This window comes from Oncorhynchus tshawytscha, linkage group LG02, assembly GCF_018296145.1.
Source record: "Oncorhynchus tshawytscha isolate Ot180627B linkage group LG02, Otsh_v2.0, whole genome shotgun sequence".
NCBI lineage: Eukaryota > Metazoa > Chordata > Actinopteri > Salmoniformes > Salmonidae > Oncorhynchus > Oncorhynchus tshawytscha.
Genome location: NC_056430.1, coordinates 11407451 through 11432450, shown reverse-complemented (window position 1 = coordinate 11432450; position 25000 = coordinate 11407451). Strand labels below are relative to the sequence as shown.

General features: G+C 45.8%; 1 protein-coding gene across 1 annotated transcript in view; it reads left to right on the top strand.

The window, feature by feature from the left end:
- Nucleotides 1–25000, top strand: part of LOC112240385 (copine-5-like) — a 291942-nt gene that overhangs the window by 239219 nt on the left and 27723 nt on the right. The window contains exons 15-18 of the mRNA XM_042330249.1: nt 7976–8022; nt 8604–8785; nt 16146–16273; nt 18882–18984. Of these exons, the coding sequence (XP_042186183.1) occupies nt 7976–8022; nt 8604–8785; nt 16146–16273; nt 18882–18984 (460 nt within the window). The remainder of the gene's footprint in view (nt 1–7975; nt 8023–8603; nt 8786–16145; nt 16274–18881; nt 18985–25000) is intronic.

Sequence of the window (25000 nt, the reverse complement as noted above, 5' to 3'; positions counted from 1 at the left end):
ATAAAGCCTATATCTACACAGCCTGGTATATAAACAACAGATGGATACACACTCATCTTAATTTTGCACTACTTTGGAGGTGTTGAGATTGACAGACTTTGCCATGGTGGTGAAGCGTCCCTTTTAGCAATTGAGGACAACATTTTGATCACAGACAGAGAGACACAGACAGAGAGACACAGACAGAGAGACACAGACAGAGAGACACAGACAGAGAGACACAGACAGAGAGACACAGACAGAGAGATGATATTTCAGAGGTTTCAGGGATTTTCAGATGCAGCAGATTTGACAGAGTTGACAAGTATGACAGATCTCACCGACACCCTTCAGCTTTAGTGTGTTGACAGTCAGTAGCCCTTCAGCTTTAGTGTGTTGACAGTCAGTAGCCCTTCAGCTTTAGTGTGTTGACAGTCAGTAGCCCTTCAGCTTTAGTGTGTTGACAGTCAGTAGCCCTTCAGCTTTGGTGTGTTGACAGTCAGTAGCCCTTCAGCTTTGGTGTGTTGACAGTCAGTAGCCCTTCATCTTTAGTGTGTTGACAGTCAGTAGCCCTTCATCTTTAGTGTGTTGACAGTCAGTAGCCCTTCAGCTTTAGTGTGTTGACAGTCAGTAGCCCTTCAGCTTTAGTGTGTTGACAGTCAGTAGCCCTTCAGCTTTAGTGTGTTGACAGTCAGTAGCCCTTCAGCTTTAGTGTGTTGACAGTCAGTAGCCCTTCAGCTTTGGTGTGTTGAGCAGTAGCCCTTCAGCTTTGGTGTGTTGACGGTCAGCTTTGTTGACAGTCAGTGTGTTGTTGACAGTCAGTAGCCCTTCAGCTTTGTGTGTTGTTGACGGTCAGTAGCCCTTCAGCTTTGGTGTGTTGACAGGAGCCCTTCAGCTTTGGTGTGTTGACAGTCAGTAGCCCTTCAGCTTTAGTGTGTTGACAGTCAGTAGCCTTTCAGCCCTTTTTAGTGTGTTGACAGTCAGTAGCCCTTCAGCTTTAGTGTGTTGACAGTCAGTAGCCCTTCAGCTTTAGTGTGTTGACAGTTAGTAGCCCTTCAGCTTTGGTGTGTTGACGGTCAGTAGCCCTTCAGTTTTAGTATGTTGACAGTTAGTAGCCCTTCAGCTTTAGTGTGTTGACAGTAGCCCTTCAGCTTTAGTGTGTTGACAGTCAGTAGCCCTTCAGCTTTAGTGTGTTGACAGTTAGTAGCCCTTCAGCTTTAGTGTGTTGACAGTCAGTAGCCCTTCAGCTTTAGTGTGTTGACAGTTAGTAGCCCTTCAGCTTTGGTGTGTTGACGGTCAATAGCCCTTCAGTTTTAGTATGTTGACAGTTAGTAGCCCTTCAGCTTTAGTATGTTGACAGTTAGTAGCCCTTCAGCATGTTGACAGTCAGTAGCCCTTCAGTTTTAGTATGTTGACAGCCGGTAGCACTCCAGTTTGGGTGTGTTGACAGTCAGTAGCCCTTCAGTTTGGGTGTGTTGACAGCCGGTAGCCCTCCAGTTTGGGTGTGTTGACAGTAAGTAGTCCTTCAGCTTTAGTGTGTTGACGGTCAGTAGGCCTTCAGCTTTAGTGTGTTGACAGTTAGTAGCCCTTCAGCTTTAGTGTGTTGACGGTCAGTAGCCCTTCAGCTTTAGTGTGTTGACAGTCAGTAGCCCTTCAGCTTTAGTGTGTTGACAGTTAGTAGCCCTTCAGCTTTAGTGTGTTGACAGTCAGTAGCCCTTCAGCTTTAGTATGTTGACAGTCAGTAGCCCTTCAGTTTTAGTATGTTGACAGCCGGCAGCCCTCCAGTTTGGGTGTGTTGACAGCCGGTAGCCCTCCAGTTTGGGTGTGTTGACAGCCGGTAGCCCTCCAGTTTGGGTGTGTTGACAGTCAGTAGCCCTCCAGTTTTAGTATGTTGACAGTCAGTAGCCCTTCAGTTTTAGTATGTTGACAGTCAGTAGCCCTTCAGTTTGGGTGTGTTGACCAGTTTGGGTGTGTTGACAGCCGGTCACCCACCCCCCAGCCTAAGGGCTGTAACAGGAGTAATGACACGTTCACAAGATGAAACATTATCTGACCTTTTCTGGGGAATCAAATACAAGGATGAGATGCAGGATTGGTCTATCTACGAGATGATCTTCAGCCAATGAAAATGATACTTATTGAAAACCCAATGTCTATTAAGGTCATCATCAGGCAGATCAGAATGTTGCTCCTGGCTACGGCAAATCCTCTAAAAACCACTCAGATCATTGAATGCCAACCAAGCCAACGCAGACACTTCAAACTGAATAACTTAACTTCAGAAAAAGGTACTCTTCCCAGAGATCTCTCTCTCTCTATCACACCCCCTGTCTCTTTCTATCTCGCTTTCTGTTTCACTCTCTCTCTCTCTCTCTCTCTATCACACCCCCTGTCTCTTTCTATCTCGCGTTCTGTTTCTCTCTGTCTCTCTCTCTCTCTCATCACACCCCCTGTCTCTTTCTATCTGTTTCACTCTCTCTCTATCCACCCCTCTCCATCTCACACCCCCTGTCTCTCTCTCTCTCTCTCTCTCTCTCTCTCTCTCTCTATCACACCCCTGTCTCTTTCTATCTCGCTTTCTGTTTCATCTCTCTCTCTCTGTTTCACACCCCCTGTCTCTTTCTATCTCTCTCTCTCCCTCTCCATCACCCCCCTGTCTCTTTCTATCTCTCTATCTTTCTGTTTCTCTCTCACACCCCTCTCTCTCTTGCTCTCACTCACACCACCCCTGTCTCTTTCTATCTCACTTTCTGTTTCACTCTCTCTCTCTCTCTCATCACCCCCCTGTCTCTTTCTATCTCGCTTTCTGTTTCTCTCTCTCTCTCTCTCTCTCTCTATCACACCCCTGTCTCTTTCTATCTCACTTTCTGTTTCACTCTCTCTCTCTCACTCTCTCTCTCTCACCCCCCTGTCTCTTTCTATCTCACTTTCTGTTTCACTCTCTCTCTCTCTCTCTCTCTCACACCCCCTGTCTCTTTCTATCTCACTTTCTGTTTCACTCTCTCTCTCTCACACCCCCTCTCTCTCTCACTCTCTCCCTCTCCATCACACCCCTGTCTCTTTCTATCTCACTTTCTGTTTCACTCTCTCTTTCTCTCTCTCTCTCTCTCACACCCCCCTGTCTCTTTCTATCTTGCTTTCTGTTTCACTCTCTCTCTCTATCACACCCCCTGTCTCTTTCTATCTCACTTTCTTTTTCTCTCTCTCTCTCTCTCTCTCTATCACACCCCCTGTTTCTTTCTATCTCACTTTATGTTTCTCTCTCTCTCTCTCCCTCTCTATCACACCCCCTGTCTCTCGCTCTCTCTGTCTCACTCTCAAAATCATTCACATTGACTGTAATGGTCGTTCCATTCAGGATCACAGTAAATGACTGTAACGATGTGTGCTGAGAGTCGGGAGGCACGTTCAGGGAGTGTTTTAATAAATAAACAGAACACAATGCAAAACACTAACAACGCACAGACATGAAACTGAAACAGCGACGCCTGGGGAAGACCAAAGGGAGTGACATACATAGGGAAGGAACCAAAGGGAGTGACATACATAGGGAAGGAACCAAAGGGACATACATAGGGAAGGAACCAAAGGGACATACATAGGGAAGGAACCAAAGGGAGTGACATACATAGGGAAGGAACCAAAGGGAGTGACATACATAGGGAAGGAACCAAAGGGGGAGTGACATACATAGGGAAGAAGGAACCAAAGGGGGAGTGACATACATAGGGAAGGAACCAAAGGGAAGGACATACATAGGGAAGGAACCAAAGGGAGTGACATACATAGGGAAGGAACCAAAGGGAAGTGACATACATAGGGAAGGAACCAAAGGGGGAGTGACATACATAGGGAAGGAACCAAAGGGAGTGACATACATAGGGAAGGAACCAAAGGGAGTGACATACATAGGGAAGTAACCAAAGGGAGTGACATACATAGGGAAGGAACCAAAGGGAGTGACATACATAGGGAAGGAACCAAAGGGAGTGACATACATAGGGAAGTAACCAAAGGGAGTGACATACATAGGGAAGTAACCAAAGGGAGTGACATACATAGGGAAGGAACCAAAGGGAGTGACAAAGGGAGTGACATACATAGGGAAGTAACCAAAGGGAGTGACATACATAGGGAAGGAACCAAAGGGAGTGACATACATAGGGAAGTAACCAAAGGGAGTGACATACATAGGGAAGGAACCAAAGGGAGTGACATACATAGGGAAGGAACCAAAGGGAGTGACATACATAGGGAAGGAACCAAAGGGAGTGACATACATAGGGAAGGAACCAAAGGGAGTGACATACATAGGGAAGGAACCAAAGGGAGTGACATACATAGGGAAGGAACCAAAGGGAGTGACATACATAGGGAAGGAACCAAAGGGAGTGACATACATAGGGAAGTAACCAAAGGGAGTGACATACATAGGGAAGGAACCAAAGGGAGTGACATACATAGGGAAGGAACCAAAGGGAGTGACATACATAGGGAAGAACCAAAGGGAGTGACATACATAGGGAAGGAACCAAAGGGACATACATAGGGAAGGAACCAAAGGGAGTGACATACATAGGGAAGGAACCAAAGGGAGTGACATACATAGGGAAGGAACCAAAGGGACATACATAGGGAAGGAACCAAAGGGAGTGACATACATAGGGAAGGAACCAAAGGGAGTGACATACATAGGGAAGGAACCAAAGGGAGTGACATACATAGGGAAGGAACCAAAGGGAGTGACATACATAGGGAAGGAACCAAAGGGAGTGACATACATAGGGAAGGACCAAAGGGAGTGACATACATAGGGAAGGAACCAAAGGGAGTGACATACATAGGGAAGGAACCAAAGGGAGTGACATACATAGGGAAGGAACCAAAGGGAGTGACATACATAGGGAAGGTAATCAGGGAAGTGATGGAGTCCAGGTGAGTCTGATGACGCTCAAGTGCTCGTAACAACGGTGACAGGTGTGCGCCCTAACGAGCAGCCTGGTGACCTAGAGGCCGGTACCCCCTCCCCGGCGCGTTCAGCTCCAGCCGCAGGACGCCAACCAAAGGGACAATCCCATGGATCAGGAGCGGACCGGTCACCTTTGCTGATGCACGGGAGCCTGCCAGACCGGCTGAGGCAAGGGAACCTGACAGACCGGCTGGGGCGCGGGAGCCTGACAGACCGGCTGGGGCGCGGGAGCCTGACAGACCGGCTGAGGCAAGGGAGCCTGACAGATCGGCTGGGGCGCGGGAGCCTGACAGACCGGCTGAGGCAAGGGAGCCAGACAGACCGGCTGAGGCAAGGGAGCCTGACAGATCGGCTGGGGCGCGGGAGCCTGACAGACCGGCTGAGGCAAGGGAGCCAGACAGACCGGCTGAGGCAAGGGAGCCTGACAGACCGGCTGGGGCGCGGGAGCCTGACAGACCGGCTGAGGCAAGGGAGCCTGACGAGTCGGTGGAAGCAGGGGAGCCTGGCGATCCAACTGAGGCATGAAAGCCCGACGAGCCGGCTGTAGCAGGGGAGGCTGGCGATCTGGCTGAGGCATGAGAGCCTGACAAACCGGCATGAGAGCCTGACGAACCATCATCCACCCATCCTCCACCCATCCTCTACCCATCCTCCACCCATCCTCTACCCATCCTCTACCCATCCTCTACCCATCCTCCACCCATCCTCTACCTATCCTCCACCTATCTGTCTCTTATTGGTGTCTTTCTATCTCAATAAAGATAAAATACTCCCAAAATAAACTATTATTGTAAAATGCAAGTGTGTAAGCACCTGAGCCTGCAAATGGCTAGTGGTGTGTGTGTGTGTATGTCTAGCAAATCAAATCACATTCTATTAGTCGCAGACACATACTTAGCAGATGTCATTGCGGGTGTAGCAAAATGCTTGTGTTCCTACAGTAGCTCCAACAGTGCAGTAGTATCTAACAGTACACAACAAAACACACACATCTAAAGTAAAATAATGTAATTAAGACATATATAAATATTAGCATGAACAATGGCATTGTCTAAAATACAGTAGAATAGAATACAGTATATATATATGAGATGAGTAAAGCAGAAAATGAAAGTGACTCGCGTTCCATTATTAAAGTGGCCAGTGATTCCAAGTCTTATGTATATAGGGCAGCAGCCTCTAAGGTGCAGGGTTGAGTAACTGGGTGGAAGTGGGCTAGTGATGGCTATTTAACAGTCTGATGGCCTTGAGATAGAAGCTGTTCTTCAGTCTCTATGTCCCAGCTTTGATGCACCGGTACTGACCTCACCTTCTGCATGGTAGCAGGGTGAACAGGCCGTTGCTCGGGTGGCTGAGGTCCTTGATGATCTGGAGAGCTCTGCGGTTGTGGGCAGTGCAGTTGCCGGCGGTGATACAGTCCGACAGGATGCTCTCAATGGTGCATCTGTAGAATGTCTTCAGCCTCCTGAGGTTGAAGAGGTGCTGTTGCGCCTTCTTCACCACACTGTCTGTGTGGGTGAACCATTTCAGATCATCAGTGATGTGTACGCTGAGGAACTTGAAGCTTGTCACCTTCTCCACTGTGGTCCCATCGATGTGGATAGGGGCGTGGCTCCTTCTGCTGTTTCCTGAAGTCCACGATCAGCTCCTTCGTTTTGTTGACGTTGAGGGAGAGGTTATTTGCCTGGCACCACTCCACCAGGACCCTCACCTCCTCCCTGTAGGCTGTCTCATCGTTGTTGGTAATCAGGCCTACTGCTGTTGTTTTGTCTGCAAACTTGATGATTGAGTTGGAGGCCTCCGTGGCCACACAGTCATTGGTGAACAGGGAGTACAGGAGGGGGCTGAGCACGCACCCTTGTGAGGCCCCTGTGTTGAGGATCAGTGTAGTGGAGGTGTTGTTTCCTACCTATGTGAATGTCTGAAGGAGGGATCTTAGGTTGCGGTATAGGGTGTTAGGTGTGCTAGCGAGTGAAAGCAGGTGCAGAGTGCAGAGAGGATGACAGTTTATTGATTAAGCGCCAGCTCCAATCAGGAGCAGCCAGATTGTAGTTATACACGCTCTCTAAGCTGTGAAGAGGTCACCCCCCAGTGTCAGAGCTGCTTATTGGACATGGGATCTCTGTCAGCCCCAGTGTCAGAGCTGCTTATTGGACATGGGATCTCTGTCAGCCCCAGTGTCAGAGCTGCTTATTGGACATGGGATCTCTGTCAGCCCCAGTGTCAGAGCTGCTTATTGGACATGGGATCTCTGTCAGCCCCAGTGTCAGAGCTGCTTATTGGACATGGGTCTCTGTCAGCCCTAGTGTCAGGTCTCATGGGGTCTCTGTCAGCCCCAGTGTCAGAGCTGCTTATTGGACATTGGATCTCTGGCAGCCCCAGTATCAGAGCTACTTATTGGACATGGGGTCTCTGTCAGCTCCAGTGTCAGGTCTCATGGGGTCTCTGTCAGCCCCAGTGTCAGGTCTCATGGGGTCTCTGTCACCCCCCAGTGTCAGAGCTGCTTATTAGGATTCTGTTTCTCTATAGTGCTCCAGCAGTCTAATTGGATTAGGATTCTGTTTCCCTTAAATGCTCCAGCAGTCTAATTGGATTAGAATTCTGTTTCCCTTAAATGCTCCAGCAGTCTAATTGGATTAGGATTCTGTTTCCCTTAAATGCTCCAGCAGTCCAATTGGATTAGGATTCTGTTTCTCTATAGTGCTCCAGCAGTCTAATTGGGTTAGGATTCTGTTTCCCTTAAATGCTCCAGCAGTCTAATTGGTTAGGATTCTGTTCTGTCTAATTGGTTGTTATCCACCACTGGACCCCTGGACCTCCATCACCCTCTCACCCCTCTCCCCCTTCACCTCACCCCCCTTGCCTCCCTCTTCCTCTTGCCCTTCACCTAATGTGTGTGTGTGCGTGTGTGTGTGTGTGTGCGTGCGTGTCTAGAAGATCTTGAGTGTTCTGTGTGTATCTTAATGTGTAGGTGTGTAATGGAGTTTGACTTGTTGTTGTAACATTCACTCTCCTTCCCCAATTCAGGACCCAAATAAATTTCACTGTGGCCATTGATTTCACCGCGTCTAATGGTGAGTGATTATAAAGACTGTGTACATGTGAGGGCCAGAATGAATGGTGATGCTCTTACAGAGAGAGAGAGAGAGAGAGAGAGAGAGAGAGAGAGAGAGAGATCTGGCCCATGGTCAATACCACCATGCTGTGCCCCCAAATGGTAGTGTCAGAGCCCAAATGGCGCCCCATTCCTCTATCTCTCTGGTCAAAAGTAGTTCACTATAAAGGGAATATGGTGCCATTTGGAATGCAGGACTTCCCACAGGCTAAAAGCCCACACTTAATTCTAATCACTCCACTTAATGTAGTTAGTTTATTCTTAGAGCCTCTAGAAGTGTATTTCTGTTTCCTACCATTCCGTTGTGTGATGGGGTTGGTGAGAGCAGGCAATAGTTCATCTCTGAGGGGTTGAAGAGTAGAAGAGTTCTGAATCGTTGTTTTGAGCTGCATTATGGTTAGGGGTTAGGGGTTAGGGGTTAGGGCTGAACTGGGATGTGGACATGAAGTTAAGGTTAGTTGAAGCTAAATTCCAGACCCCCTTCCTCACCAATGGACAACGTGATCATATATTGACCTCTGCCCTTTGCGCCCTCCCTAGGTAACCCATCCCAGTCCACCTCTCTCCACTACATGAACCCGTACCAGATGAATGCCTACGCCATGGCCCTGAAGGCTGTAGGGGAGATCATCCAGGACTATGACAGTGATAAGATGTTCCCTGCTCTGGGGTTCGGAGCCAAGCTGCCCCCTGATGGACAGGTCTCACATGAGTTCCCTCTGGTGAGTCAAACACAGAGCTCTTTCTGGTTGATTAGCACTGAACTGAAATGGACTTAACTGGACTGAACTGAACTGGATTGAACTGGATTGAACTGAAATGGACTGAACTGGACTGGACTAAACTGAAATGGACTGGACTAAACTGAAATGGACTGAACTGAACTAAACTGGACTGAACTGGACTGAACTGGATTGAACTGGACTGGACTAAACTGAAATGGACTGAACTGGACTGGACTAAACTGAAATGGACTGAACTAAACTGGACTCAACTGAAATAGACTGAACTGAAATGGACTTTAAGGATCACTAGACACTTTAAATAATGCCCCTTTAATAATGTTTACATATCTTACATTACTCATCTCATATGTATATACTGTATTTTATACCATCTATTGCATCTTGCCTATATCGCTCATCCATATATTTATATGTACATATTCTTAGTCCATCCCTTTAGATTTGTGTGTATTAGGTAGTTGTTGAGGAAATGCTAGATTACTTGTTAGATTTGTGTATATAAGGTAGTTGTTATGGAATTGTTAGATATTACTGCACTGTCGTAACTAGAAGCACAAGCATTTTGCTGCACTCGCATTAACATCTGCTAACCATGTGTATGTGACCAATAACATCTGCTGACCATGCGTATGTGACCAATAACATCTGCTGACCATGCGTATGTGACCAATAACATCTGCTGACCATGCGTATGTGACCAATAACATCTGCTGACCATGCGTATGTGACCAATAACATCTGCTGACCATGTGTATGTGACCAATAACATCTGCTGACCATGTGTATGTGACCAATAACATCTGCTGACCATGCGTATGTGACCAATAACATCTGCTGACCATGTGTATGTGACCAATAACATTTTATTTGATATGATTTTTACTTACCACATTCAGCTAATGATGTCCACTCCAGAAAGAAGATATTGATGGACTAAATACAAGAGATTAGACCATGTTGATTGTTTCTCCTCTCTAGAATGACAACATAGAGAGTGCCTACTGTAATGGTGTAGATTAGGGATGGGCAATGTTGTTTTTATAAAAAATAAACGTAGGGGTCTCAACTTACTGTTAAGAGTTCAAATACACCGGATGCCATCTCAAAATGTGGTTGTGCAGCAGCACTTTTTCTCTTGATATGTCAGTCACTGGTAGTCACTCAATTAGCCCATGTCGGATAAAATGTTTTAGATTGGTAAGTTAGTCCTAGCAGCCAGCTATCTAAACCTGTATTAATCACAGTCAAATTACCTTCACTCTCACCCAGATATCATGTTAAAAACTGCAAACATTTCTCCCCACTCTATGACTAAATCTGTAGCATTCAGTGGAGGCTCCTCGGCGGAGGCGCTAGCACTGCTAGCTAGCGCTGCAGTGCATAAAATGTGGTGATTAGTTACCTCAAAGAGAGACAAAGAATTAATGTATGTTACGGTTTTCCTCCGTCGAAAGAGAGTCGGACCAAAATGCAGCGTGGTTAGTACGATACATGTTTAATGACGAAAATAAACATCAAATCAAATCAAATTTTATTTGTCACATACACATGGTTAGCAGATGTTAATGCGAGTGTAGCGAAATGCTTGTGCTTCTAGTTCCGACAATGCAGTAATAAAAAGCAAGTAATCTAACTAACAATTCAAAAAAAAAACTACTGTCTTATACACAGTGTAAGGGGATAAAGAATATGTACATAAGGATATATGAATGAGTGATGGTACAGAGCAGCATAGGCAAGATACAGTAGATGATATCGAGTACAGTATATACATATGAGATAAGTATGTAAACCAAGTGGCATAGTTAAAGTGGCTAGTGATACATGTATTACATAAGGATGCAGTCGATGATATAGAGTACAGTATCAACGTATGCATATGAGATGAACAATGTAGGGTAAGTAACATTATATAAGGTAGCATTGTTTAAAGTGGCTAGTGATATATTTACATCATTTCCCATCAATTCCCATGATTAAAGTGGCTGGAGTAGAGTCAGTGTCATTGACAGTGTGTTGGCAGTAGCCACTCAATGTTAGTGGTGGCTGTTTAACAGTCTGATGGCCTTGAGATAGAAGCTGTTTTTCAGTCTCTCGGTCCCAGCTTTGATGCACCTGTACTGACCTCGCCTTCTGGATGACAGCGGGGTGAACAGGCAGTGGCTCGGGTGGTTGATGTCCTTGATGATCTATCTTTATCTTCCTATCTTTACGTGTCCTGAGGGCAGGTAGTTTGCCCCCGGTGATGTCACTACCCTCTGGAGAGCCTTACGGTTGAGGGCCAGGCGGTGATACAGCCCGCCAGGATGCTCTCGATTGTGCATCTGTAGAAGTTTGTGAGTGCTTTTGGTGACAAGCCGAATTTCTTCAGCCTCCTGAGGTTGAAGAGGCGCTGCTGCGCCTTCCTCACGATGCTGTCTGTGTGAGTGGACCAATTCAGTTTGTCTGTGATGTGTATGCCGAGGAACTTAAAACTTGCTACCCTCTCCACTACTGTTCCATCGATGTGGATAGGGGGTGTTCCCTCTGCTGTTTCCTGAAGTCCACAATCATCTCCTTAGTTTTGTTGACGTTGAGTGTGAGGTTGTTTTCCTGACACCACACTCCGAGGGCCCTCACCTCCTCCCTGTAGGCCGTCTCGTCGTTGTTGGTAATCAAGCCTACCACTGTTGTATCGTCCGCAAACTTGATGATTGAGTTGGAGGCGTGCATGGCCACGCAGTCGTGGGTGAACAGGGAGTACAGGAGAGGGCTCAGAACGCACCCTTGTGGGGCCCCAGTGTTGAGGATCAGCGGGGAGGAGATGTTGTTGCCTACCCTCACCACCTGGGGGCGGCCCGTCAGGAAGTCCAGTACCCAGTTGCACAGGGCGGGGTCGAGACCCAGGGTCTCGAGCTTGATGACGAGCTTGGAGGGTACTATGGTGTTGAATGCCGAGCTGTAGTCGATGAACAGCATTCTCACATAGGTATTCCTCTTGTCCAGATGGGTTAGGGCAGTGTGCAGTGTGGTTGAGATTGCATCGTCTGTGGACCTATTTGGGCGGTAAGCAAATTGGAGTGGGTCAAGGGTGTCAGGTAGGGTGGAGGTGATATGGTCCTTGACTAGTCTCTCAAAGCACTTGACAATGACAATACAAATGACAATACAAAAACAAGAAACGGACCGTGAAAACCTATACAGCCTATCTGGTGACAATAACACAGAGACAGGAACAATCACCCACCAAACACTCAAAGAATATGGCTGCCTAAATATGGTTCCCAATCAGAGACAACGAGAATCACCTGCCTCTGATTGAGAACCGCCTCAGGCAACCATAGACTTTGCTAGAACACCCCGCAATCCCAAAAGCCGCAATCCCAAAACCTACGAAAAACCCCCATACATAAACAAAACACAAAATAAACCCATGTCACACCCTGGCCTGGCCAAATAAATAAAGAAAACACAAAATACTAAGACCAGGGCGTGACAATGTAATTTCTTCAAAAATGAAGGCGAAGCAAGAGAGAGCTAGAGAGATACTTATACTGAACAAAAATATAAACGCAACATGCAACAATTTTAAAGATTTTACTGAGTTTGTATTTGTATTTATTAAGGATCCCCATTAGCTGTTGCCAAGGCGGCAGCTACTCTTCCTGGGGTTTAGTAGGGATCCCCATTAGTTACTGCCAAGACAGCAGCTATTCTTCCTGCCCCATTAGTTCCTTTCTGCCTGGGGTTTAGTAGGGATCCAAACAAGACAGCAGCTTAAACACATTAAGGCACTTACATCACACATAAAACAAAAGCTAAAACAGTAGATCATATAACATTATTACACCACTACACATCTACAGTACAAAATGTACCATACCACCATACTACATTATTTCAATGTACGTATGTTTAGAGTGCTAGTGTTTGTGTGCGTATGCGCGTGTCTGTACCTGTGTGTGTGTCTCGTCACAGTACCTGCTGTTCCATAAGGTGTATTTGTATCTGTTTTTTAAATCCGATTCTACTGCTGCATCAGTTACCTGATGTGGAATAGTCATGGTACTGTGCACCTCCCAAAGTCTGTCCTGGACTTGGGGACTGTGAAGAGACCTCTGGTGGCACCTCTTGTGGGGTATGAATGGGTGTCTGAGCTGTGTGCCAGTAGTTTAAACAGACAGCTCGGTGCATTCAGCTTGTCAACACTTTTTACAAATACAAGTAGTAATGAAGTCAACCTCTCCTCCACTTTGAGCCAGGAGAGATTGACATGAATATTATTAATATTAGCTCCCTGTGTACATTTGAGGTCCAGCCATGCTGCCCTGTTCCGAGCCAATTATCATTTTCCTAAGTCCATTTTTGTGGACCTGACCACACGACTGAACAGTAGTCAACACACTGTTCCTAGGCCGTCATTGTAAATAAGAATTTGTTCTTAACTGACTTGCCTAGTTAAACGAAGGTTACATTCAAATTAAAACAATTGAGAAAAAAATAATAATCATCATCAGGCCCTAATCTATGGATTTCACATGACAGGGAATGCATTTAAAAATAATCCCAGATACCTTAAAATAAATGGGCCTCACAATAGGCTTCAGGATCTTATCACGGTATTTCTGTGCATTCAAATTGCCATCGATAAAATGCAATTGTATTGGTTGTCCATAGTTTATGCATGCCCATACCATAACCCCACCGCCACCATGGGGCACTCTGTTCACAATGTTGACATCAGCAAACCACTCGCCCACATGACACCATACACATGGTCTGCGGTTGTGAGACTGGATAGACGTATTGCCAAACTCTCTAAAACGATGTTGGAGGCGGCTTATGGTAGAGTAATTAAACTTCAATTATCTGGCAACAGCTCTGGTGGACATTCCTGCAGTCAGCTTGCCAATTGCACACTCCCTCAAAACTTGAGACGTCTGGAGCATTGTGTTGTGTGACAAAACTGCACATTTTAGAGTGGCCTTTTATTGTCCCCGGCACAAGGTGCACCTGTGTAATGATCATGCCGTTTAATCAGCTACTTGATATGCCACACCTGTCAGGCGGAGGGACAAATGCTCACCAACAGGGATGTAAACAGAGAAATACATGTGCACATGGAACATTTCCGCTCATGAAACATGGGATAGACACTTTACATGTTGCGTTTATAATTTTGTTCTGTGTTGCTAGCCAGTTTAGCTCACTCACCCAGCTCAAACAGAGAGGGATGCTATGTTACCTAGCTGGCTGTGGCAATCTTACAATGAAACTTTTAATATTTACAATGACAGCCTTCCCCGGTAAAACCCAGACGACGCTGGGCCAATTGTGCGCTGCCCTATGGGACTCCCAATCACGGCCAGATGTGATGCAGACTGGATTTGAACCAGGGACTGTGGTGACTCCTCTTGCACTGAGATGCAGTTCCTTAGACCGCTGCGCCACTCGGGAGCTTGTGGCACAGCAACAGATGGAGAAAACCTACACCAGTCGAGTAATTCAGTTCAACAATAATCTTCATTTTAATTTGACTTCACAACCAACAAGAGGGCTTAATTGGAGTTCATTATTTCTGAACCAAGGCCCATATAAAATAACTTAACTTGCTGAGGTAGGCTATGTGGCTGAACAGCATCTTTCACTAGAAAGAAATGGCCAAATAGAAGTGTTTTAGTTTTTATTAGACCTACTTACAACTGCAACTGGCCAAGAATGTAGTATCCTACATAAAGCAATCGTTTAAAGAAAAAAAAGGCGATGTTTGTGTCTGAATGTTTGTGTCGTGATAGCCTGTTCCTCTAACAGAACAAACAGAAAATACTGTCAGCTTGAGACCTAAATATCCCTGGATAAGCACTCACAATAATGATAGTATTTACTAAATACAGTCATATAAGGCCACTAAGTTACTCAATCAATAGGAGAGGTTGCACATCCCCTCAGACGTGACCTTGTGGATGTCAGGTGAGACGGGTTGGATGTCAGGTGAGACGGGTTGGGTGTCAGGTGAGACGGGTTGGATGTCAGGTGAGACGGGTTGGATGTCAGGTGAGACGGGTTGGGTGTCAGGTGAGACGGGTTGGATGTCAGGGTGAGACGGGTGAGAGGTGAGACGGGTTGGATGTCAGGTGAGACGGGTTGGATGTCAGGTGAGACGGGTTGGATTTTTCACATAAGTCAATCGAGGCAGTCCTCTGTCTGATGTGAAAGCCGGTTCCTAGTTTATAGAGGAAAATCAGGACTTGCACGTACGTGTAAGTCGATCCAAACACTGTTAGCACACAAAAAGCATGTTTCTTTACAGTGCTGTATTCCTCTGAGCCACCCAACACACATACAAGGACTCGGCACTCCTGAGCAAATCTGTGATTTGGCTCGATGTCTGGAATTCAAACAGCTCAGTTTGAATTGCTGCATCAAACCACTCGAGCTTCCTAGTAAAGGCCGTACGTTTTTCCACCATGTCCACAACTGTTTTCCTTCTTCCTTGTAAACTGCATATTTAACCCGTTTAAGTGACAGAATATGCCAGCCCTAAAAAAGCTGTGTGTAGCTTGCAGCTAACTCTTCAATGCTTCTGCGTCGGGCCTCTGGGACTGGAAGGCCACTTTGAAGGTTCTATGCTCAGATTCATAATGTCGCGTGAGATTGAATTCTTTGTAAACAATGACCTTTTCATTGCAAATAAGACACACTGCCTTGGCATTGGGAATATATGGTAAGATGAACGCATGTCTCTCTGTATATTCTTCCTTGAAACTTCAATTTTCATTATCCACCTTTCTTTTGATATGTTTTGAGAGCGGATTTTCTCTTGCTATCAAGCTAATTATTCTGAAGGAATGTTGACGTTAAAGTAGTGTAGCCTACAGTAGACTACGTAGACCTGTTTTTACCCACCAATCAGCGCATAGAGAAATAGACAAAAATAATAATAATTGAATAGAGACATTTGTGATTGTATGAGCGTAATCCGTTCGCAATTATTATGTTATTGTCACTGAATTTATTATGTACTAATCGGATGTCTTAAACACGCTGTTCAATTTGTAGTGTGGGTCAATTAACTGTGCTAATGTTATATACTAATTATGCTCTGGCCTACCGACTATTAGCTCAGAGAAAATGTGGACCGAGACCAAACCTAGTTGATAAACCCTGCTCTAAAACATAATTTTGTGCTCTCTTCTGTCAAGAGGGTGGCTGTTAAGATGTTACTTAGAGCCCCCTAAAGGCTAGGGTCGGCTCAGACTGCATGTGTGGGCATGGATGTGACCAGCGAGCCACTGCAGCCCCCCACCTCCTTCCCTATTATGAATCAACTCCACTGTTGATTGTTTCTCCTCTCCAGAACGGTAACATAGAGAACCCTTACTGTAATGGTATAGACGGCATCCTGGAGGCCTACCACGAGAGTCTGAAGACTGTTCAGCTCTACGGACCAACCAACTTCGCCCCTGTAGTCAACCATGTGGCCAGGTAACGTCACGCACGCTCACACGCTCACACGCACACACGCACACACACACACACACACACACACACACACACACACACACACACACACACACACACACACACACACACACACACACAGGTTAGGTAGACATGGAAGGAGGAAAGCATGTGTGATAACTGCTAAAACAGAGAGGAGACCATTGAGATAAAACAGTTCCTCCAGTCACACTCCTCCAGTCACACTCCAGTCACACAGTCACACTCCTCCAGTCACACTCCTCCAGTCACACTCCTCCAGTCATACTCCTCCAGTCACACTCCTCCAGTCACACTCCTCCAGTCACAGTCACAGTCACAGTCACACTCCTCCAGTCACACTCCTCCAGTCACAGTCCTCCAGTCACACTCCTCCAGTCACACTCCTCCAGTCACACTCCTCCAGTCACACTCTTCCAGTCACACTCCTCCAGTCACAGTCACAGTCACACTCCTCCAGTCACACTCCTCCAGTCACAGTCCTCCAGTCACACTCCTCCAGTCACACTCCTCCAGTCACACTCCTCCAGTCACAGTCACACTCCTCCAGTCACACTCCTCCAGTCACACTCCTCCAGTCACACTCCTCCAGTCACAGTCCTCCAGTCACACTCCTCCAGTCACACTCCTCCAGTCACAGTCAAAGTCACACTCCTCCAGTCACAGTCCCAGTCACACTCCTCCAGTCACAGTCCTCCAGTCACAGTCACAGTCACACTCCTCCAGTCACAGTCCCAGTCACACTCCTCCAGTCACAGTCCCAGTCACACTCCTCCAGTCACAGTCCCAGTCCCACTCCTCCAGTCACACTCCTCCAGTCACAGCCAGTCCCAGTCCCAGTCAATCCCAGTCCCAGTCTCAATATGAGTCAGTCCCATTCAGTCCCAGTCAGTCTCAGTCCCAGTCTCAGTCCAAGTCAGTCCCAGTCCCAGTCCAAGTCAGTCCCAGTCCCAGTCAATCTCAGTCGCAGTCAATCCCGGTCAGTCTGTCTCAGTCCCAGTCAGTCCCAGTCCCAGTCAGTCCCAGTCCATCCCAGTCCCAGTCCCAGTCAGTCCCAGTCAGTCTCAGTCCCAGTCCCAGTATGAGCCAGTCCCTGTCTCATTCCCAGTCCCAGTCAGTCCCAGTCCCAGTATGAGTCAGTTCCAGTCTCAGTCCCAGTCCCAGTCAGTCCCAGTCCAAGTCAGTCCCAGTCCATCCCAGTCCCAGTCTCAATATGAGTCAGTCCCAGTCCCAGTCAATTCCAGTCAGTCCCAGTCTCAGTCCCAGTCAGTCCCAGTCTCAGTCAGTCCCAGTCTCAGTCAGTCCCAGTCCCAGTCAGTCCCAGTCCATCCCAATCTCAGTGAGTCTCAGTCTCAGTCCAGTCCCAGTCTCAGTCAGTCCCAGTCCCAGTCAGTCCCAGTCCGTCCCAGTCCATCCTAGTGTCAGTCTCAGTCCCAGTCAGTCCCAGTCCCAGTCAGTCCCAGTCCCACTCAGTCCCAGTCCATCCCAGTGTCAGTCTCAGTCCCAGTCAGTCCCAGTCCATCCCAGCCTCAGTCAGTCTCAGTCCCAGTCCCAGTCTCAGTCCCAGTCCCAGTCAGTCCCAGTCTCAGTCCCAGTCAGTCCCAGTCCAATCCTGTCTCAGTCCCAGTTCCAGTCCCAGTCAGTCCCAGTCAGTCTCAGTCCCAGGTCCTGTCCCAGTCAGTCCCAGGTCCAGTCCCAGTCAGTCTCAGTCCCAGGTCCTGTCCCAGTCAGTCCCAGGTCCAGTCCCAGTCAGTCCCAGTCAGTCCCAGTCAGTCTCAGTCCTCCAGTCTTTACCATGTGAATGGAGCTGGACTGAAAGGGTGAATAGGGCTCTAGCCAGGGAAACCAATGAACCAATTAATCACTAAATTGCACAGCGTAGTCCGGCTTCATATCCTGCGTTGTTTGAGGTCAAAGTCTTCTTTGAAGTATGATAATGAATATTATGAATGTTATCAATCTGCAGAATGATATCAGAGTATAATCCTTTCATTTAATAGTCTTATTTAATAGACATTGAAATGGTAGAGGGAGAGGAGAGGAGAGGAGAGTAGTAGAGTGGAGTGGAGTGGAGTGGAGTGGAGTGGAGAGGAGAGGAGAGGAGAGGAGAGGAGGGAGAGGAGAGGAGAGGAGAGGAGAGGAGAGGAGAGGAGAGGAGAGGAGAGGAGAGGAGAGGAGAGGGAGAGGAGAGGAGAGGAGAGGAGAGAGAGGAGAGGAGAGGAGAGGAGAGGAGAGGAGAGGAGAGGAGAGGAGAGGAGAGGAGAGGAGAGAGGAGAGGAGAGGATTGACAGGGAATACATGGCACAGATAAAGAATGACATTCAACCCTGTCTGTCATTGGTCACACAGACTTTCAGTTTAGTTCAGGGTTTGTTTCCTTTTTACTCATAAACTGTGTGTGTCTGTGTGTGTGTGTGTGTGTGTGTGTGTGTGTGTGTGTGTGTGTGTGTGTGTGTGTGTGTGTGTGTGTGTGTGTGTGTGTGTGTGTGTGTGTGTGTGTGTGTGTGTGTGTGTGTGTGTGTGTGTGTGTGTGTGTGTGTGTGTGTGTGTGTGTGTGTGTGTGTGTGTGTGTGTGTGTTTTCCCCTGCTACAGGTATGCTGCAGCGGTTCAGGATGGGTCCCAGTACTTCATCCTCCTCATCATTACAGATGGAGTCATATCAGACATGGCTCAGACCAAGGAGGCCATCGTCAACGTGAGTTGAGAGAGAGGGGGAGGGAGGGAGGGAGGGAGGGAGGGAGGGAGGGAGGGAGGGAGGGAGGGAGGGGGGAGGGAGGGAGGGAGGGAGGGAGAATGTTGGGAGAGAATGGAAGAAAGAACGAGCAAGGCAGAGAGATGTAAAATATGAATCTCTCTGTGAAGAGAGAGAAGAGTCTACTCATCTGCCTGGACTCTGCCAGACCTCCAGCAGACTGGATTTAAAGGGAATTTGCGACTGTTAGTCAAACCGTTAGAACAGCCACACCTTCCTTTTAAGATCTTGCCTGCTGCTCTATCTTGCATGACCTCACTGACTGACTGCAACTCCTCTGCCTGCTCCCCTGCTGACTACTACCCCCTCTTCTACTGTTGTCACTCCTGCTCTTTTGGTGGTGATGGAGTCTGTTTTGGGGTTAGGGTTCATTTTGGGTTAGAGTTAATTTTGGGTTAGGTTTAGCCTTAATTTTGGGATTAGGGTTGTGCTCATTTGGGGTTAGGGTTAATATGGGATTAAAATTAGGGTTAATTTGGGTTTAGGGTTGATTTTGGGTTAGGGTTCATTTGGGGTAACATCATACTGCTTATTTAAGTGTTCTCTCTGAAGTAGGAGTCTGAAGTAGAAATGCTTCAACGGTCCTCTTCAGTTCAGAGAGCAAGACTGGATGGTGCTTGTGTGTGTTTGTGTGTGCATGCAGAGGCCTATGCCATGTACCATTCAGAACAGAGCTGGGACAGCAGGTTGAACCTGTCACTCGCTCTTGTCATTATTATTACTATTATTATCATTATTATTATTAACATTATTATTAACATTATTATTATCATTATTAACAGTATTATTATTAACAGTATTATTAACATTATTATTATTATTAACATTATTATTAACAGTATTATTATTATTATTAACAGTATTATTATTAACATTATTATTATTATTAACATTATTATTATTATTAACATTATTATTATCATTAGTATTATTATCATTATTATTAGTAGTATTATTATCATTATTATTATCATTATTAGTATCATTATTATTATAATCATTATTATTATTATTAACATTATTATTAACATTATTATTATTATTAGTAGTAGTAGTAGTATTATTAACATTATTATTATTATTATTATCATTATTATTATTATCATTAGTATTATCATTATTAGTATCATTAGTATTATTGGGAATTATATGAAAACACCAACATAGAAAATATAAACTAGAACACAACATACAAATATTAAACTAGAATACCCCCTAGTCACGCTCTGACTTACGACACCATAGAGAAACAAGGGCTCTCTATGGTCAGGACGTGACAGTTATTATCATTATTATTTATGTTTTTTATTTTATTTTTTTATTTCACCTTTATTTAACCAGGTAGGCTAGTTGAGAACAAGTTCTCATTTGCAACTGCGACCTGGCCAAGATAAAGCATAGCAGTGTGAACAGACAACACAGAGTTACACATGGAGTAAACAATTAACAAGTCAATAACACAGTAGAAAAAAAAGGGGAGTCTATATACATTGTGTGCAAAAGGCATGAGGAGGTAGGCGAATAATTACAATTTTGCAGATTAACACTGGAGTGATAAATGATCAGATGGTCATGTACAGGTAGAGATATTGGTGTGCAAAAGAGCAGAAAAGTAATAAATAAAAACAGTTTGGGGATGAGGTAGGTAAAAATGGGTGGGCTATTTACCGATAGACTATGTACAGCTGCAACGATCGGTTAGCTGCTCAGATAGCTGATGTTTGAAGTTGGTGAGGGAGATAAAAGTCTCCAACTTCAACGATTTTTGCAATTCGTTCCAGTCACAGGCAGCAGAGAACTGTAACGAAAGGCGGCAAAAAGATAATGATATTAATACTAATAATGATCATTATTATCATTATTATTATTACCATTATTATTATTATTATCATTGCCATCATTATTATTCATTATTATCATTATTAATATTATCATCATTATTATTATTAATATCATTATTATTAAGTATTATTATTATCAATATCATTATTATTATGTATCATTATTGTTATCAATATCATTATTATTATTATCATTATTATTTCACTCTCCACTTTCACTCTTTCCTTTGATTATTGTTTTCTCTCTCTCTGTCTCTCTCTCTGTCTCTCTCTCTGTCTCTCTCTCTCTCTGTCTGTCTCTCTCTCTCTCTCTCTCTCTCTGTCTCTCTCTCTCTCTCTCTCTCTGTCTCTCTCTCTCTCTCTCTCTCTGTCTCTCTCTCTCTCTTTCTCTTTCTCTTTCCCTCCCTCTCTCTCTCTTTCTCTTTCCCTCCCTCTCTCTGTCTCTCTCTCTCTGTGTCTCTCTGTCTCTCTGTCTCTCTCTCTCTCTTTCTCTCTTTCCCACCCTCTCTCTCTCTCTCTCTTTCTCTCTTTCCCTCCCTCTCTTTGTCTCTCTGTCTCTCTCTCTCTCTGTCTCTCTCTCACTCTTTCCCTCCCTCTCTCTGTCTCTCTCACTCTCTCTGTGTCTCTCTCTTTCCCTCCCTCTCTCTGTGTCTCTCTCTTTCCCTCCCTCTCTCTGTCTCTCTCGCTCTCTCTGTGTCTCTCTCTTTCCCTCCCTCTCTCTGTGTCTCTCTCTTTCCCTCCCTCTCTCTGTGTCTCTCTCTTTCCCTCCCTCTCTCTGTGTCTCTCTCTTTCCCTCCCTCTCTGTGTCTCTCTCTTTCCCTCCCTCTCTGTGTCTCTCTCTTTCCCTCCCTCTCTCTGTCTCTCTCTTTCCCTCCCTCTCTTTGTCTCTCTGTCTCTCAATTCAATTCAATTCAAGGGCTTTATTGGCATGGGAAACATGTGTTAACATTGCCAAAGCAAGTGAGGTAGACAACATACAAAGTGAATATATAAAGTGAAAAACAACAAAAATTAACAGTAAACATTACACATACAGAAGTTTCAAAACAGTAAAGACATTACAAATGTCATATTATATATATATACAGTGTTCTAACAATGTACAAATGGCTAAAGGACACAAGATAAAATAAATAAGCATAAATATGGGTTGTATTTACAATGGTGTTTGTTCTTCACTGGTTGCCCTTTTCTCTGTGGCAACAGGTCACAAATCTTGCTGCTGTGATGGCACACTGTGGAATTTCACCCAGTAGATATGGGAGTTTTTCAAAATTGGATTTGTTTTCAAATTCTTTGTGGATCTGTGTAATCTGAGGGAAATATGTCTCTCTAATATGGTCATACATTGGGCAGGAGGTTAGGAAGTGCAGCTCAGTTTCCACCTCATTTTGTGGGCAGTGAGCACATAGCCTGTCTTCTCTTGAGAGCCATGTCTGCCTACGGCGGCTCTCTCAATAGCAAGGCTATGCTCACTGAGTCTGTACATAGTCAAGGCTTTCCTTAATTTTGGGTCAGTCACAGTGGTCAGGTATTCTGCTGTGTACTCTCTGTGTCCCTCCAAATAGCATTCTAGTTTGCTCTGTTTTTTTGTTAATTCTTTCCAATGTGTTAAGTAGTTATCTTTTTGTTTTCTCATAATTTGGTTGGGTCTAATTGTGCTGCTGTCCTGGGGCTCTGTAGTGTGTGTTTGTGTTTCTCTCTCTGTCTCTCTCTCACTCTTTCCCTCCCTCTCTCTGTCTCTCTCGCTCTCTCTGTGTCTCTCTCTTTCCCTCCCTCTCTCTGTGTCTCTCTCTTTCCCTCCCTCTCTCTGTGTCTCTCTCTTTCCCTCCCTCTCTCTGTGTCTCTCTCCCTCCCTCCCTCTCTGTGTCTCTCTCTTTCCCTCCCTCTCTCTGTCTCTCTCTCTCCCTCCCTCCCTGCCTCCCATCTTTTATTTGTTCTGGTGTGCTCTGGTTCATGTCATGGTTAAACATGTCATTTCAGGGGCCCTAGCAAATCAGACACGTTGACATTTCTTTCTCCACTCCGTGATTCATTGTGTCATACATGATTCTATGTCTGCCCCCTCAACACCCTACAGAAAGGTTTCCCAGCCCTCTCCATGGGCCCCCCAGGCATTTTTTGTTTTGTTTAACTTTAAACTGATTAAATTAGTCAAATGCTTGATGATTAGTTGACTAATTGAATCAGGTGTGCCAGTTTAGGGTTAAACAAAAAAATGTCATGTCTGGGGGGGCCTACTGCCAACATCACTTTAATGTTGTTTCTGTCTCTCACACTTCCTCAGGAGGTTTAAAAACATCACTTTAATAGAGAGCAGGGGTGTCAAACATACGAGCTGATTCAATGTGGCCCGCGGGTGGTTTCAGGTGTTTTTTCAGTGCGGCACTACAGACCTCGGTGAAGACCGAATGTGGCATGCGGGGAAAAATGAGTTTGACACCCCTGCCATAGAGATTAGTTTCAGTGTCTGGCACATTGGTTCTCTCAGTCTGTGACCGCCTGCTGGTGTTTTGAGGTGTGGTTTTCTCAGTGTTGGTTTCCCTCTGATTCTCACCTGTTTAAGGCAGCGTTCATCCGTCAAGACCAGACAGTTCCCCCTGTCGATCTGTCCTGTAGGCTACTCCAGGTCAGACCCACAATGTATATGGAGAGAGTTTGGACATTGCTGGTTGATTACATCCCGGACTTAATTAGATTGGTTAGATTGTGTCATGTAACTTCAATGTCTTCCATGTTATAGATGTTGTCATGACTACAGTAACTATAGTGACAGCCTTTAGGTTTAAACTCGATTCAAATATTCAATTGCCACTTTGGTATCACACTGTGGTTCTAAGAACGATATGTGCTAGCTGGGGTACCACTCTGTGGTTCTCAGAATTTTGTGTGCTAGCTGGGGTATCAAGCTGTGGTTCTCAGAATGTTGTGTGCTAGCTGGGGTATCAAACTGTGGTTCTCATAATGTTGTGTGCTAGCTGGGGTATCAAGCTGTGGTTCTCAGAACATTGTGTGCTAGCTGGGGTATCAAAGTATGGTTCTCAGAACATTGTGTGCTGGCTGGGGTATCAAACTGTGGTTCTCATAATGTTGTGTTCTAGCTGGGGTATCAAGCTGTGGTTCTCAGAACATTGTGTGCTAGCTGGGGTATCAGGCTGTGGTTCTCAGAACATTGTGTGCTAGCTGGGGTATCAAGCTGTGGTTCTCAGAACATTGTGTGCTAGCTGGGGTATCAAGCTGTGGTTCTCAGAACATTGTGTGCTAGCTGGATTACCAAGCTGTGGTTCTCAGAACGTTGTGTGCTAGCTGGGGTATCAAGCTGTGGTTCTCAGAACGTTGTGTGCTAGCTGGATTACCAAGCTGTGGTTCTCAGAACGTTGTGTGCTAGCTGGATTACCAAGCTGTGGTTCTCAGAACGTTGTGTGCTAGCTGGGGTATCAAGCTGTGGTTCTCATAATGTTGTGTGCTAGCTGGGGTATCAAGCTGTGGTTCTCATAATGTTGTGTGCTAGCTGGGGTATCAAGCTGTGGTTCTCATAATGTTGTGTGCTAGCTGGGGTATCAAGCTGTGGTTCTCAGAACATTGTGTGCTAGCTGGGGTATCAAAGCTGTGGTTCTCAGAACGTTGTGTGCTAGCTGGGGTATCAAGCTGTGGTTCTTAGAACGTTGTGTGCTAGCTGGGGTATCAAGCTGTGGTTCTCAGAACGTTGTGTGCTAGCTGGGGTATCAAGCTGTGGTTCTCAGAACGTTGTGTGCTAGCTGGGGTATCAAGCTGTGGTTCTCAGAACATTGTGTGCTAGCTGGATTACCAAGCTGTGGTTCTCAGAACGCTGTGTGCTAGCTGGGGTATCAAGCTGTGGTTCTCAGAACATTGTGTGCTAGCTGGATTACCAAGCTGTGGTTCTCAGAACGCTGTGTGCTAGCTGGGGTATCAAGCTGTGGTTCTCAGAACGTTGTGTGCTAGCTGGGGTATCAAGCTGTGGTTCTCAAAGGTCAGTTCTAGATTGAAGCCCTCAAAATGAGCCTGATGCACTAGGCCTAATGTCTTCATATGCCAGAGCCTGGGGAGGCCTCTTGTCTCTCTCAGTGGGACATCACAGGACATAATTGACGACTTGT